Source organism: Hyla sarda, unplaced genomic scaffold (genome assembly GCF_029499605.1).
Source record: "Hyla sarda isolate aHylSar1 unplaced genomic scaffold, aHylSar1.hap1 scaffold_383, whole genome shotgun sequence".
NCBI classification, from domain to species: Eukaryota; Metazoa; Chordata; class Amphibia; order Anura; family Hylidae; genus Hyla; species Hyla sarda.
Genome location: NW_026610402.1, coordinates 53,113 through 67,124, shown reverse-complemented (window position 1 = coordinate 67,124; position 14,012 = coordinate 53,113). Strand labels below are relative to the sequence as shown.

At 45.9% G+C, this 14,012-nt stretch overlaps 1 protein-coding gene across 5 annotated transcripts in view; it reads right to left on the bottom strand.

The window, feature by feature from the left end:
* SCARA3 (scavenger receptor class A member 3) overlaps positions 1–14,012 on the bottom strand; it is a 69,433-nt gene that overhangs the window by 17,458 nt on the left and 37,963 nt on the right. For 3 of the 5 annotated variants that reach the window (XM_056553812.1, XM_056553810.1, XM_056553811.1), the window contains 3 exons: positions 13,774–13,848; positions 11,702–11,821; positions 9,040–9,138 (listed from right to left, as the gene is read on the bottom strand). In XM_056553812.1, the coding sequence (XP_056409787.1) occupies positions 9,040–9,138; positions 11,702–11,821; positions 13,774–13,848 (294 nt within the window). The remainder of the gene's footprint in view (positions 1–9,039; positions 9,139–11,701; positions 11,822–13,773; positions 13,849–14,012) is intronic. The other 2 variants (XM_056553813.1, XM_056553814.1) reach the window with 1 other exon arrangement.

Sequence of the window (14,012 nt, the reverse complement as noted above, 5' to 3'; positions counted from 1 at the left end):
GTGCCTCCAGCAGTTGCAAGACACACGGACTGAACTTATAGTTCTTTTAATACTGTAGTTAATTGCTTGAAGGAAATTAAGTTTTACACCGAAGTACCCCTTTTAACCAGCGGTTCCCTCCAAACCAGGGTGCCTCCAGCTGTTGCAGGACACACAGACTGATATCTTTCAGCCCTAAAAAGGGCTTTTTTGGGTGCTGTCCTTAAAGCAGATGTTACACTAGTGCTTTAGGAGTAAACTGGTCCCTGAATACACCACCTAGCAGCAACCTAGCTATCGCTTTCCCTGTACAGCAGGAGCAGCTTCTCTGACCCTCCACTTCCTAAGCCTGCAGCATGCCGAATGAGGGTAAAATGGCGTCCGTGCAAGAGGTAGGAGGGTCTGGAAGGGAGGGACTGCTGCTGATTGGCTGTAATGTGTCTGCTGACTCTGACTCACAGGGTCAAAGTTTACCGCAATGTTAAAGTATAGGGGGCGGATCGAATTTCACATATGTTCGTCCGGCGATGCGAACATGCTAAGTTCGCCGGCGAACAATTCGCGACATCTCTAGTTGAAATACTACAACTCCCAGCATGCTGGACTATATAGTAGTATATAGTATAGGTCAGTGTTTCCCAACAAGGGGTGCCTACAGCAATTGCAAAACTACAACTCCCAGCATGTTGGACTATACAGTAGTATATAGTTTAGGTCAGTGTTTCCCAACCAGGGGGGCCTCCAGCTGTTGCAAAACTACAACTCCCAGCATGTCCGGGCATGCTGAGAGTTGTTGTTTTGCAACAGCTGGAGGTGCTCTGGTTGAGAAACACTGGTATAGCATCAGGGAGTTGAAGGATTGGTTGGATAAATGCTGGCCATTCCATAGCCGGTATTTTTAATATAAAAATTTCGACAGGTGGCCAAAATACCGGCTGTGGGGGGTGAATTCTAGGCGACCCCCCCCCCCATATTTATATACAGGTTGTGATCTATAGGTAGTTACCGGTTCCACTTTTCACTTTTTGATAACTTTTTTTTTATTGGGATGTAACCAAAAATCTGCAATTTGGACATTTTATTTTTTTGTGTATTTCTTACTCTATGGGCCCACCCGCTGCCTACTCTATGGGCTCACCCGCTGCCTACTCTATGGGCCCACTCGCTGCCTACTCTATGGGCCCACCTGCTGTCTACTCTATGGGCCCACCCGCTGCCTACTCTATGGGCTCACCCGCTGCCTACTCTATGGGCCCACTCGCTGCCTACTCTATGGGCCCACCTGCTGTCTACTCTATGGGCCCACCCGCTGCCTACTCTATGGGCTCACCCGCTGCCTACTCTATGGGCCCACTCGCTGCCTACTCTATGGGCCCACCTGCTGTCTACTCTATAGGCCCACCCGCTGCCTACTCTATGGGCCCACCCGCTGCCTACTCTATAGGCCCACCCACTGTCAACTCTATGGGCCCACCCGCTGCCTACTCTATGGGCCCACTCGCTGCCTACTCTATGGGCCCACCCGCTGCCTACTCTATGGGACCACCTGCTGCCTAATCTATGGGCCCACCCACTGCCTACTCTATGGGCCCACCCGCTGCCTACTCTATGGGCCTACTCAGTGCCTACTCTATGGGCCCACCCGCTGCCTACTCTATAGGCCCACCCGCTGCCTACTCTATGGTCCCACCCGCTGCCTACTCTATGGGCCCACCCGCTGCCTACTCTATGGGTCCACCCACTGTCAACTCTATGGGCCCACCTGCTGCCTACTCTATGGGCCTACCCGATGCCTACTCTATGGGCCCACCCGATGCCTACTCTATGGGCCCACCCACTGTCAACTCTATGGGCCCACTGCTGCCTACTCTATGGGCCCACCCGCTGCGTACTCTATGGGACCACCTGCTGCCTAATCTATGGGCCCACCCACTGCCTACTCTATGGGCCCACCCGCTGCCTACTCTATGGGCCTACTCAGTGCCTACTCTATGGGCCCACCCGCTGCCTACTCTATGGGCCCACCTGCTGCCTAATCTATGGGCCCACCCACTGCCTACTCTATGGGCCCACCCGCTGCCTACTCTATGGGCCTACTCAGTGCCTACTCTATGGTCCCACCCGCTGCCTACTCTATGGGCCCACCCGCTGCCTACTTTATGGGACCACCCGCTGCCTACTCTATGGGCCCACCCGCTGCCTACTCTATAGGCCCACCCGCTGCCTACTCTATGGTCCCACCCGCTGCCTACTCTATGGGCCCACCCGCTGCCTACTCTATGGGTCCACCCACTGTCAACTCTATGGGCCCACCTGCTGCCTACTCTATGGGCCTACCCGATGCCTACTCTATGGGCCCACCCGATGCCTACTCTATGGGCCCACCCACTGTCAACTCTATGGGCCCACTGCTGCCTACTCTATGGGCCCACCCGCTGCGTACTCTATGGGACCACCTGCTGCCTAATCTATGGGCCCACCCACTGCCTACTCTATGGGCCCACCCGCTGCCTACTCTATGGGCCTACTCAGTGCCTACTCTATGGGCCCACCCGCTGCCTACTCTATAGGCCCACCCGCTGCCTACTCTATGGTCCCACCCACTGCCTACTCTATGGGCCCACCCGCTGCCTACTCTATGGGTCCACCCACTGTCAACTCTATGGGCCCACCTGCTGCCTACTCTATGGGCCTACCCGATGCCTACTCTATGGGCCCACCCGATGCCTACTCTATGGGCCCACCCACTGTCAACTCTATGGGCCCACTGCTGCCTACTCTATGGGCCCACCCGCTGCGTACTCTATGGGACCACCTGCTGCCTAATCTATGGGCCCACCCACTGCCTACTCTATGGGCTCACCCGCTGCCTACTCTATGGGCCTACTCAGTGCCTACTCTATGGGCCCACCCGCTGCCTACTCTATGGGCCCACCTGCTGCCTAATCTATGGGCCCACCCACTGCCTACTCTATGGGCCCACCCGCTGCCTACTCTATGGGCCTACTCAGTGCCTACTCTATGGTCCCACCCGCTGCCTACTCTATGGGCCCACCCGCTGCCTACTTTATGGGCCCACCCGCTGCCTACTCTATGGGCCCACCCACTGTCAACTCTATGGGCCCACCTGCTGCCTACTCTATGGGCCCACCCGCTGCCTACTCTATGGGCCCACCCGATGCCTACTCTATGGGCCCACCCACTGTCAACTCTATGGGCCCTTCTGCCTACTCTATGGGCCCACCCGCTGTCGACTCTATGGGCCCACCCACTGTCTACTTTATGGGCCCACTGCTGCCTACTCTATGGGCCCACCCGCTGCCTACTCTATGGGCCCACCCACTGTCTACTCTATGGGCACACCCACTGCCTACTCTATGGGCCCACCCACTGCCTACTCTTTGGGCCCACCCGCTGCCTACTCTATGGGCCCACCCATTGCCTACTCTATGGGCCCACCCACTGCCTACTCTTTGGGCCCACCCGCTGCCTACTCTATGGGCCCACCCACTGCCTACTCTATGGGACGCCCTGCTGCCTAATCTATGGGCCCACCCGCTGCCTACTCTATGGGCCTACTCAGTGCCTACTCTATGGGCCCACCCACTGCCTACTCTATGGGCCCACCCACTGCCTACTCTATGGGCCCACCCACTGCCTACTCTATGGGCCCACCCACTGCCTACTCTATGGGTCCACCCGCTGCCTACTCTATGAGCCCACCCACTGCCTACTCTATGGGGCCACCTGTTGCCTACTCTATGAGCCCACCCACCACCCTATCAACAGGGAATGAGCTGGTTGGGTTTTTCTTTCCACCTCCCCCGTCCTCCTTCTGACAACCGGTGGCGCCACCTGAGGCCCCGGTAAAGGAAAGCCTAGCTATGAAGGTATTAGAACTCAGCTTTTCCAGGAGCTGATAGAAGGTTTGGACAGGATTGTTAACAATGTAATAAGAGGATGAGACTCCGGGTGTTGTGCTTCCACTGATCTCACCGCCGGACCCCTCTCAGGGATTAAGCTTCCGGAAATTCTTGTGTACGATGGACAATAAGTAGGAACAGATTTTTGGACAAACTTTCAGTTCCCCATGAAAAAAATGAATGTGCAAAACAACTCACAGCTGATCCTGTGTGGAAAACAGAGCCGGGAGAGAGCCCGGACGCAGAGCGGTGATTACATGGCCCATGATTCACTGCTCGCCATAGATGACACCATGTAAGCCGCCGGCAGACATCATGTGACCAGCGAATATGCCAGATGTGAAAACGTGTTTATTACATTGGGAAATGTCTTGTTGTTTATATTCGGCTGCCTCCAACTTTTCATTACACAAATAAAGAGAACGAGGGGGTTCTTAAAACCTCACAATTTGTTCTCCCTAATCTGATAACCCTTTAAAGGACAAACATCATGTAAAAAAAAAACTTAACCCCCTCCTTGTTCTTTAACCCTTCTACTTCCAACCATAATAACCATTTAACCCTACTACTTCTAACCATTTAATCCCTTTAACCCTTCAAATTCCAACCATACTAACCCTTTAACCCTTCTACTTCTAACCATACTTACCCTTTAACCCTACTACTTCTAACCATACTTACCCTTAACCCTACTACTTCTAACCATACTAACCCTTTAACCCTACTACTTCTAACCATACTAACTCTTTAACCCTACTACTTCTAACCATACTTACCCTTTAACCCTACTACTTCTTCCCATACTAACCCTTTAACCCTTCTAATTCTAACCATACTAACCCTTTAACCCTTCTACTTCTAACCATACTAACCCTTTAACCCTTCTACTTCAAACCATACTAACCCTTTAACCCTACTACTTCTAACCATACTTACCCTTTAACCCTACTACTTCTAACCATACTTACCCTTTAACCCTACTACTTCAAACCATACTAACCCTTTAACCCTTTTACTTCTAACCATACTAACTCTTTAACCCTACTACTTCTAACCATACTAACCCTTTAATCCTTCTACTTCAAACCATACTTACCCTTTAACCCTTCTACTTCAAACCATACTTACCCTTTAACCCTACTACTTCTAACCATACTAACTCTTTAACCCTACTACTTCTAACCATACTAACCCTTTAACCCTTCTACTTCAAACCATACTTACCCTTTAACCCTACTACTTCTAACCATACTTACCCTTTAACCCTACTACTTCTAACCATACTTACCCTCTAACCCTACTACTTCAAACCATACTAACTCTTTAACCCTTCTACGTCTAACCATACTAACCCTTTAATCCTTCTACTTCAAACCATACTTACCCTTTAACCCTTCTAATTCTAACCATACTAACCCTTTAACCCTTCTACTTCTAACCATACTAACCCTTTAACCCTTCTACTTCAAACCATACTAACCCTTTAACCCTACTACTTCTAACCATACTTACCCTTTAACCCTACTACTTCTAACCATACTTACCCTTTAACCCTACTACTTCAAACCATACTAACCCTTTAACCCTTTTACTTCTAACCATACTAACTCTTTAACCCTACTACTTCTAACCATACTAACCCTTTAATCCTTCTACTTCAAACCATACTTACCCTTTAACCCTTCTACTTCAAACCATACTTACCCTTTAACCCTACTACTTCTAACCATACTAACTCTTTAACCCTACTACTTCTAACCATACTAACCCTTTAACCCTTCTACTTCAAACCATACTTACCCTTTAACCCTACTACTTCTAACCATACTTACCCTTTAACCCTACTACTTCTAACCATACTTACCCTCTAACCCTACTACTTCAAACCATACTAACTCTTTAACCCTTCTACGTCTAACCATACTAACCCTTTAATCCTTCTACTTCAAACCATACTTACCCTTTAACCCTTCTAATTCTAACCATACTAACCCTTTAACCCTTCTACTTCTAACCATACTAACCCTTTAACCCTTCTACTTCAAACCATACTAACCCTTTAACCCTACTACTTCTAACCATACTTACCCTTTAACCCTACTACTTCTAACCATACTTACCCTTTAACCCTACTACTTCAAACCATACTAACCCTTTAACCCTTTTACTTCTAACCATACTAACTCTTTAACCCTACTTCCTTGTTCTTTAACCCTTCTACTTCCAACCATAATAACCATTTAACCCTACTACTTCTAACCATTTAATCCCTTTAACCCTTCAAATTCCAACCATACTAACCCTTTAACCCTTCTACTTCTAACCATACTTACCCTTTAACCCTACTACTTCTAACCATACTAACCCTTTAACCCTACTACTTCTAACCATACTAACTCTTTAACCCTACTACTTCTAACCATACTTACCCTTTAACCCTACTACTTCTTCCCATACTAACCCTTTAACCCTTCTAATTCTAACCATACTAACCCTTTAACCCTTCTACTTCTAACCATACTAACCCTTTAACCCTTCTACTTCAAACCATACTAACCCTTTAACCCTACTACTTCTAACCATACTTACCCTTTAACCCTACTACTTCTAACCATACTTACCCTTTAACCCTACTACTTCAAACCATACTAACCCTTTAACCCTTTTACTTCTAACCATACTAACTCTTTAACCCTACTACTTCTAACCATACTAACCCTTTAATCCTTCTACTTCAAACCATACTAACCCTTTAACCCTACTACTTCTAACCATACTTACCCTTTAACCCTACTACTTCTAACCATACTTACCCTTTAACCCTACTACTTCAAACCATACTAACCCTTTAACCCTTTTACTTCTAACCATACTAACTCTTTAACCCTACTTCCTTGTTCTTTAACCCTTCTACTTCCAACCATAATAACCATTTAACCCTACTACTTCTAACCATTTAATCCCTTTAACCCTTCAAATTCCAACCATACTAACCCTTTAACCCTTCTACTTCTAACCATACTTACCCTTTAACCCTACTACTTCTAACCATACTAACCCTTTAACCCTACTACTTCTAACCATACTAACTCTTTAACCCTACTACTTCTAACCATACTTACCCTTTAACCCTACTACTTCTTCCCATACTAACCCTTTAACCCTTCTAATTCTAACCATACTAACCCTTTAACCCTTCTACTTCTAACCATACTAACCCTTTAACCCTTCTACTTCAAACCATACTAACCCTTTAACCCTACTACTTCTAACCATACTTACCCTTTAACCCTACTACTTCTAACCATACTTACCCTTTAACCCTACTACTTCAAACCATACTAACCCTTTAACCCTTTTACTTCTAACCATACTAACTCTTTAACCCTACTACTTCTAACCATACTAACCCTTTAATCCTTCTACTTCAAACCATACTTACCCTTTAACCCTTCTACTTCAAACCATACTTACCCTTTAACCCTACTACTTCTAACCATACTAACCCTTTAACCCTTCTACTTCAAACCATACTTACCCTTTAACCCTACTACTTCTAACCATACTTACCCTTTAACCCTACTACTTCTAACCATACTTACCCTCTAACCCTACTACTTCAAACCATACTAACTCTTTAACCCTTCTACGTCTAACCATACTAACCCTTTAATCCTTCTACTTTAAACCATACTTACCCTTTAACCCTAATACTTCTAACCATACTAACCCTTTAACCCTTCTACTTCAAACCATACTAACCCTTTAATCCTTCTACTTCTAACCATACTAACCCTTTAACCCTTCTACTTCAAACCATACTAACTCTTTAACCCTACTACTTCTAACCATACTTACCCTTTAACCCTACTACTTCTAACCATACTTACCCTTTAACCCTACTACTTCAAACCATACTAACCCTTTAACCCTTCTACGTCTAACCATACTAACTCTTTAACCCTACTACTTCTAACCATACTAACCCTTTAACCCTTCTACTTCTAACCATACTAACTCTTTAAAGGGATATTCCAGGAAAAAACTTTTTTTTTTATTTATCAACCGACTCCAGAAAGTTAAGTAGATTTGTAAATTACTTCTATTAAAATATCTTAATCCTTCCAATAATTATCAGCTGCTCTGGTTGAGTTGATCTTTTCTGTCTGGCAACAGTGCTCTCTGCTGACATCTCTGCTCAGTGTATTAGATGTTTGCTATGGGGATTTGCTTCTATTCTGGACAGTTCCCGAGACACGTGTCATCAGAGAGCACTTGGACAGAAAAGAACAACTCAACTTCAGCAGTTTATAAGTACTGAAAGGATTAAGATTTTTTTAATAGAAGTCATTTACAAATCTGTTTAAATTTCTGGAGCCAGTTGATATATATAAAAAAAAGTTTTTTCCTGGAATACCCCTTTAACTCTACTACTTCAAACCATATTAACTAGGGATGCACCGATATATCGGCGGCCGATACATATCGGCCGAAAATAGCTATTTTGGGGAAATGCTGAAACAACAAAAAATTTGCCGATAATGACCCACCTCCCCTGCCCGCCCACAGCTCAAGTTACAAACACTGCCAGTGCCCACCAATCTGAAGCCCCCGCCACTTGCTGTCACTCTGCCAAGACCACACTCAGACTGACCTTCTGTGCGAGCGGCGAAAATTCTCCCGTACAGTGCAGGTATAGATGGCCACATTGAAAATGAAGGAGGGAGTGGGGGGGGGGGATCGGCACAGCTAAATACCTTCAGGCCCGCCCCGCACCTCTAATCCATTTATTTCCCGTGCTGACAATCAGCTCCCGGCGGCATAATCTTGTGGCCGGCAGCTGTCTAATATATATATATATTAGTTTATTTATTTATGTTAGCCCTGGCTCCAGCCCACTGGGCACTGTTTTTCTTTTTTTTTTTGTGCCACAGCTTTCACTCATACCTATATCTTGTCTACCTACACTAATATGGTGCTCAAGCAGACAAGTACACAACACAAATAGCGGAAACTGTAAAATAAGCCAGGAGTCAGGTGGGCGGAGTTTACTGATTTTGACTTTTTTGATTGACCCTTTAGAAACATTTGGGCATGACAGATCAATGGGGAAAGAAAATACAAAAAAAATATTCACCGAGCTCCTGAAGATCCACCTGGACGGAGACAATCTTCTTCTCATAGCCGGACTTTGCAGAGCTGAAGTCATCGTACAGGGAATTGACTTTCTGGAAAACTGTAAATAACACAGGGGAAAAGGAGGCGTCATCCTTCAACATTTACTCATCGCCTGACATTCACATCCCATGCCGTCACCCTTGTGTACACCGGCTAAACATGTGTCTTCAACCGTTGGTTTTTTTAAAGCGACGGTACATATTTACGACCGGATGGTAGAGCCTATATGGCGGTACACTGAGTCCTTATGGATATCTGATCTATATGTGAAGACGAGCCGAGGTGCCCTCTTGTGTAGTATTTTAGGTAAGGAATAAACCCACCACCGATAGGTTGTGCTTTCGGGCAGGCACAACTCTTGTGCGTGTAAGCGTGTGAAATAGGAATATATATACAGCTTGCAGCTCAATGACCCCTATCCGTCCGTATACCCAGGGCTACGGACAGAAAGTGGCGTGAGCAAAGAAAAATTGGTGATTTGGTCAAACGCTACTATTCGGGAACACACATGGATGCCTGAGACAAAACAATTGTTTAATCACAAAATTCAACAATACTCAACTCGTTTTGGTGCTCACACTCGTCTTCCTCAGGTCCAAAAATATGACTGCTGACAGACTGCTCGTGCTGTTGTCTGTGGCATGTGGAGCATGCGCCACGCGTCACAACAGCATGAGCCGCCAGATCAGGACAACAGAAATTGTTTGTTTTGGACCTGAGAAAGGCGCGTGTGAGCAAAGAAACGCGTCGAGAATTGTTGAATCTTATGAATAAACATAAATGTCCTGTGCATTTGAGGCTGATCCATAGGTGTTATTCCTCTTTAGAAAGTGTCAAGTATTTTCCTACCTGCGGGGGAAGCTATCATTCTGCTCAACCTGAACTTCTTTGTTCATGAATAGAATTCTAGAACCTTAAAGGGGTACTCCGCTGGAAAACTTTTTTTTTTTCTTTTTTAAATCAACTGGTGCCAGAAACTGAAACAGATTTGTAAATGACTTCTATTTAAAAATCTTAATCCTTCCAGTACTTATCAGCTGCTGTATGCTCCACAGGAAGTTATTTTCTTTTGGAATTTCCTTTCTGTCTGACCACAGTGCTCTCTGCCGACACCTCTGTCCATGTCAGGAACTGTCCAGAGCAGAAGAGGTTTGCTATGGGGATTTGCTCCTACTCTGGACAGTTCCTAAAATGAACAGAGGTGTCAGCGGAGAGCACTGTGGTCAGACAGAAAGGAAATTCATAAAGAAAAAAACTTCCTGTGGAGCATACAGCAACTGATAGGTACTGGAAGGATTAATATTTTTTAATAGAAGTAATTTACAAATCTGTTTAAAGTGGTACTCTGGTGGAAAACTTTTTTTTTTTTTTTTTTAAATCAACTGGTGCCAGAAAGTCAAACAGATTTGAAAATTACTTCTATAAAAAAAATCTTAATCATTCCAGTACTTATTAGAGGCTGTATGCTCCACAGGAATACTACAGAGGAAATGCTTTTCTTTTTGGATTTCTCTTCTGTCACGACCACAGTGCTCTCTGCTGTGGACCTGTCCAGTTCCTAAAATGGACAGCAGATGTCAGCAGAGAGCATTGTGCTTGTGACAGAAGATAAATCCAAATAGAAAAGCATTTCCTCTGTAGTATACAGCCCCTAAAAAGTACTGGAAGGATGAAGAAATTTTAACAGAAGTAATTTACAAATCCGTTTAACTTTCTGGCACCAGTTGATTTAAAAAAAAAAGAAAAAAAAAAAGTTTTCCAGCCGAGTACCCCTTTAATGTAGAGCAGTGTTTCCCAACCAGTGTACCTTCAGCTGTTGCAAAACTACAACTTCCAGCATGCCCGGACAGCCTTTGGCTGTCCGGGCATGCTGAAAGTTGTAGTTTTGCAACAGCTGGAGGCCCCCTGGTTGAGAAACACTGGTGCAGACTGACACATCCGGGGAATTCTTCGTAGTTAGTTTTACGTATGTGAGTCCAGAAACTATACACAGGGCACAATGATGCCTCAGAGAGTCAAGTGACAAGTTCGGCTCTGCTACATTTCGGTGGCACAGTATATGCGCCAAAACAAGCAGAAGGCATTTTAGACATCCTCCATTGCTCCTCAGCCTTTGTCGCGCCATTTTTGAGGTCTATAATCTATCAGTGGCTTAGCCCATGTGTTTGTCGTTGTGACCGGCTTAGGGATTACGCGCAGGTCACGTGCTCCGCGGCAGTTTGTGTTCCTGTCCTTATGTCGTGTTTTTTTCCCCCTCCAGTAAATGAGATACAGATGACCTCCCTCCCGTAACCTCACGTTTGGGCAGAAACTAAAAAATTTCAATATTTTAAAAAGTGTTTTCCGGTACATCGGGTCTGCAGCGCTTCAGAGTCCCCCACTGCAAATTTTGTGCATTCGGAAAGTTTTCAGACCCTTTCACTTTTTTTTTTTAACGTTTTGCCATGTTGTTTCTTCTGCTCAAATTCTGCCAAAATCATTCTGAACTCGATACCCCATAATGAGAATGTGGAAACACTTTGTCTGTGCTGAATGATCCCAAGGTGGTCTCCATGATCCTTACATGGATGAAGTTTGGGAAGTTTGAACCTCCGTTTAGAGATGGACATTCAGCCACTTACCCAACGATGCTAAGACAATGACAGCGATGATGAGAATCACCACAAAGACGTACAGGACCTTCACCGAGTTCTGGAGGGACAGGTTCTTCTGACACTTGGCACAGTTGGTTCTGGCCCTACCTGCGATTTACAAGATCACAGACAGAAATAATGGTCAGCTTAAAAAGTACAAGATACCGTCTGATGTTTTTGTGAGGCGCCATGTTCGTAGCCACCAGTCTCTAAAGATTCAGGTCATGAACACTAAACGGGTGTCAAGAGTAGACCCAAGTCATAGGGGACCTGTAGACCCAAGTCATAGGGGACCTGTAGACCCAAGTCATAGGGGACCTGTAGACCCAAGTCATAGGGGACCTGTAGACCCAAGTCATAGGGGACCTGTAGACCCAAGTCATAGGGGACCTGTAGACCCAAGTCATAGGGGACCTGTAGGCTCAAGTCATAGGGGACCTGTAGACCCAAGTCATAGGGGACCTGTAGGCTCAAGTCATAGGGGACCTGTAGACCCAAGTTATACTAGACCTGTAGACCCAAGTCATAGGGGACCTGTAGACCCAAGTCATAGGGGACCTGTAGACCCAAGTCATAGGGGACCTGTAGACCCAAGTTATAGGGGACCTGTAGACCCAAGTTATAGGGGACCTGTAGACCCAAGTCATAGGGGACCTGTAGACCCAAGTCATAGGGGACCTGTAGACCCAAGTCATAGGGGACCTGTAGACCCAAGTCATAAGGAACCTGTAGACCCAAGTCATAGGGGACCTGTAGACCAAAGTCATAGATGACCTGTAGACCCAAGTCATAAGAAACCTGTAGACCCAAGTCATAGGGGACCTGTAGACCCAAGTCATAGGGGACCTGTAGACCCAAGTCATAGGGGACCTGTAGGATCAAGTCATAGGGGACCTGTAGACCCAAGTCATAGGGGACCTGTAGACCTAAGTCATAGGGGACTTGTAGACCCAAGTCATAGGGGACATGTAGGCTCAAGTCATAGGGGACCTGTAGACCCAAGTCATAGGGGACCTGTAGACCCAAGTCATAGGGGACATGTAGGCTCAAGTCATAGGGGACCTGTAGACCCAAGTCATAAGGAAGCTGTAGACCCAAGTGATAGGGTACCTGTAGACCCAATTCATGAGGAACCTGTAGACCCAAGTCATAGGGGACCTGTAGACCCAATTCATGAGGAACCTGTAGACCCAAGTCATAGGGGACCTGTAGATCCGAGTAATAAGGAACATGTAGACCCAAGTCATAGGGGATCTGTAGACCCAAGTCAAAATAAACCTGTAGACCCAAGTCATAGGGGACCTGCAGACCTAAGTCAAGAGGGACATGTAGACTCAAGTCTTAGGGGACCTGTAGACTCAAGTCATAAGGAACCTGTAGACCCAAGTCATAAGGAACCTGTAGACCCAAGTCATAAGGAACCTGTAGGCCCAAGTCATAAGGAACCTGTAGACCCAAGTCATAAGGAACCTGTAGGCCCAAGTCATAAGGAACATGTAGACCCAAGTCATAAGGAACCTGTAGGCCCAAGTCATAGGGAACCTGTAGACCCAAGTCATAAGGAACCTGTAGACCCAAGTCATAAGGAACCTGTAGACCCAAGTCATAAGTAACCTCCTATACCTCTAAAAGCCTAAATATGGGAGAGACGGGAGGTCCTATCCAGCAAGTCACCACAACAATTCAGGTGAGGTAAGTGACCAGCATGTATGAGGGGCACTGGGGCTTGCAATTGTACACATTTTGAAGGTGGGCACATTTTTCATCTCTGAAGGTTGGATGGAACACAGAATGAAGAACTGGCACATTTGTGAGGAAATTCTTTGTCACTCTCTACACCATTGACATCGTTACACTAGGCCAGGGGCCACATTCTATAGCCACTTATAGTAATGATGACTGGAGATCCTTCCCATGATTAGGATCCATGGTCTACATCATGGTCAACTTCCCAATAGCAGGAAATACCCTGACATTGGTTGACTCAGAGGCAAATTTACTTTATGTCTATGGCCAGCTTCTAGACTTAGTTTTTGGTGATGTTTTTGAGAGTCACTCACCATTCTGCCTGTGCCTAGATGAGGGCATGTCATCCTCTTCTTGTAGGAGCTCCTCGTCTGAAAGACAAAAGAAATCTGTCTCTGTTTATAGTAAATAGATACAAGGCCTCGTAGGGTACATCACAATGAGCCCATCACACTTCGCCCCAACATTGGGAACCCAAATCTGTTATTTGTGTTGGAACCTAGCCTCAAGTATTCAATTCTCCTACAGCGCCACCACAGGTGATATGAAGTAT